This window comes from Salvia splendens, chromosome 17 (genome assembly GCF_004379255.2).
Source record: "Salvia splendens isolate huo1 chromosome 17, SspV2, whole genome shotgun sequence".
NCBI lineage: Eukaryota > Viridiplantae > Streptophyta > Magnoliopsida > Lamiales > Lamiaceae > Salvia > Salvia splendens.
This window is the reverse complement of record NC_056048.1, coordinates 26,173,816-26,175,565: the sequence shown is the minus strand read 5'-3', so window position 1 is coordinate 26,175,565 and position 1,750 is coordinate 26,173,816. Positions and strand designations below refer to the sequence as shown.

General features: G+C 46.0%; 1 protein-coding gene across 1 annotated transcript; it reads right to left on the bottom strand.

Moving 5' to 3' along the window:
* Window positions 1-349: 349 nt before the first annotated feature.
* LOC121773691 lies at window positions 350-1,512 on the bottom strand. The gene has a single exon (XM_042170595.1). The coding sequence runs from the start codon at window positions 1,401-1,403 to the stop codon at window positions 483-485; it is 921 nt and encodes a 306-aa protein (XP_042026529.1). The 5' UTR covers window positions 1,404-1,512; the 3' UTR covers window positions 350-482.
* Window positions 1,513-1,750: the final 238 nt, after the last annotated feature.

Genomic DNA, 1,750 nt, shown 5'->3' with positions numbered 1-1,750 from the left:
TATTTTTCATCTCTTACTTTATTTTCTTCTCATTAATTTATAAAACAACACGTAAAATTTCATATCGAAAAAAAAAATGTTTGATTTTGATTGGTGTAAGGCTAAAAGACCACAAAAGACCTAATCATCAAGATACGAAGAGTCAACACCACGCCCAACCGAAAAAAATCATGCCATTAATTTCATTAGGCGATAGGCCTAAAGCCGTACCACACTAATACCTGCAATAATAATGAATTCATATTAAAAATCATCCTTTTTACTACTGTTTTCACGTATATATACACATTTAAAAATATAGCAGCTGATTCCCTCCAAAAAAAAAAGAAACTTAAAAAAAACAGAGAAGAAGGAAACTAGCATTACCTTAAAATTGAAATGGAGAGAGAGAGAGGGATATAATAAATCAATAATACAAATAGTGAATCAATGCACTGGCAGAAATTCACAAACATTTGATCCCAAACAGTTGCAAAAAATCATCAATAGAGAATCCAGTGCTCCCCATCTAGCTTGATTTGAAAGCCATGAAGCCTGGCAAAAATATGCACCGCCTTCCTGACTCCATCCCAAGCATAGTCATGCCCAAACAGCACCCCGCCCGGCCTCAGCACCTTATACGCGTGGTTAATATCCACCCACGCCGAGTGGAAATCATGCGCTGCATCCACCTCCACCAGATCCCCATACACCCCCCAATCACACAGCCCCCCCAGCGCCGTCCCCGCCGAGAACGGCATCATGATTATCTCCTCCGTCGCATTCGCCCTCGCCACATTCTGCATAAATTGGTACAGTAAAAGAGAATCTCCGTTCACCATCTTCAAGCTCTTCTTCTCCTCGTCGTAGTACCCTGGCCACCCCCTGAAATCGTCGATGCACACGATCTGCGTCTCCAGCCCTAATTTCCTCGCGATTCCGATCATGTGCGTTGCGGAGGCGCCGAGGAAGGTGCCGACCTCGACGATCGTGCGGGGGCGGACTTGCTCGATTAAGTGCTCGAATACCGGCATCTGAGATCCCCAGCCTTTGGTCCATTCCTTCAATAGGAAGGGGCGGACGTGGGGAGGGGGGAAGGATTGCCAGGGGGAGGTGTTGTTGAAGACGCGGGAGAGGATGGTGCGGCGGACGTCGGCGGCGGGGACGGGGGCGGCGCAGGAGTCGGGGAAGGAGTTGTGCTCGAGGACGTCGCTGGCGGTGTTGGAGAGGAGGGGGTGGGAGTGGGAGAGGTAGCCGAGGACGAAGGCGAGGACCAGGAGGAGGATGACGTATGCCCTGGGTTTGGAGGCGGTGGTTTCCACGCGTTTGAGGTAGGGATTCTTCCGCCGCGGGTGGTGGTGGTGGTGGTGGGCGGCGCCCTGCGGCGGTGGGGGTAATTGCTGCTCGCGATCTTCCAAATTCATTCCGGTAAAACGTGATTGTGAGAGAGAGAAACAGAGATCTGAAATGTAGAGGCAGGGGAGCGAGGAGAGTGGAGAGACGGTTGAATTGAATCCATTTTATTTCTTTTTTTTTTATTTTATAGAGAGAGATGTGTCTGTTGACTTAGTCTTACCACTACCTATCATCGTCCCCATTCTATTTCTGTATTCATTCTTTTTCATTAATTACACATTACTGTGTATATTAGTACTTAATTACTATTAGTATAAGTTAATCAAAGTGGAGTTAAACGAAGAGAATAAATGCTGATAAATATAGAGATAATAAAGTGGATAATTGAAAATTGAATAAAATGTAAGAATAAAGT

What these genes read in the sequence shown, in the direction of transcription:
- LOC121773691 (XM_042170595.1), bottom strand. Translation starts at nt 1,403, where the DNA reads ATGAATTTGGAAGATCGCGAGCAGCAATTACCCCCACCGCCGCAGGGC.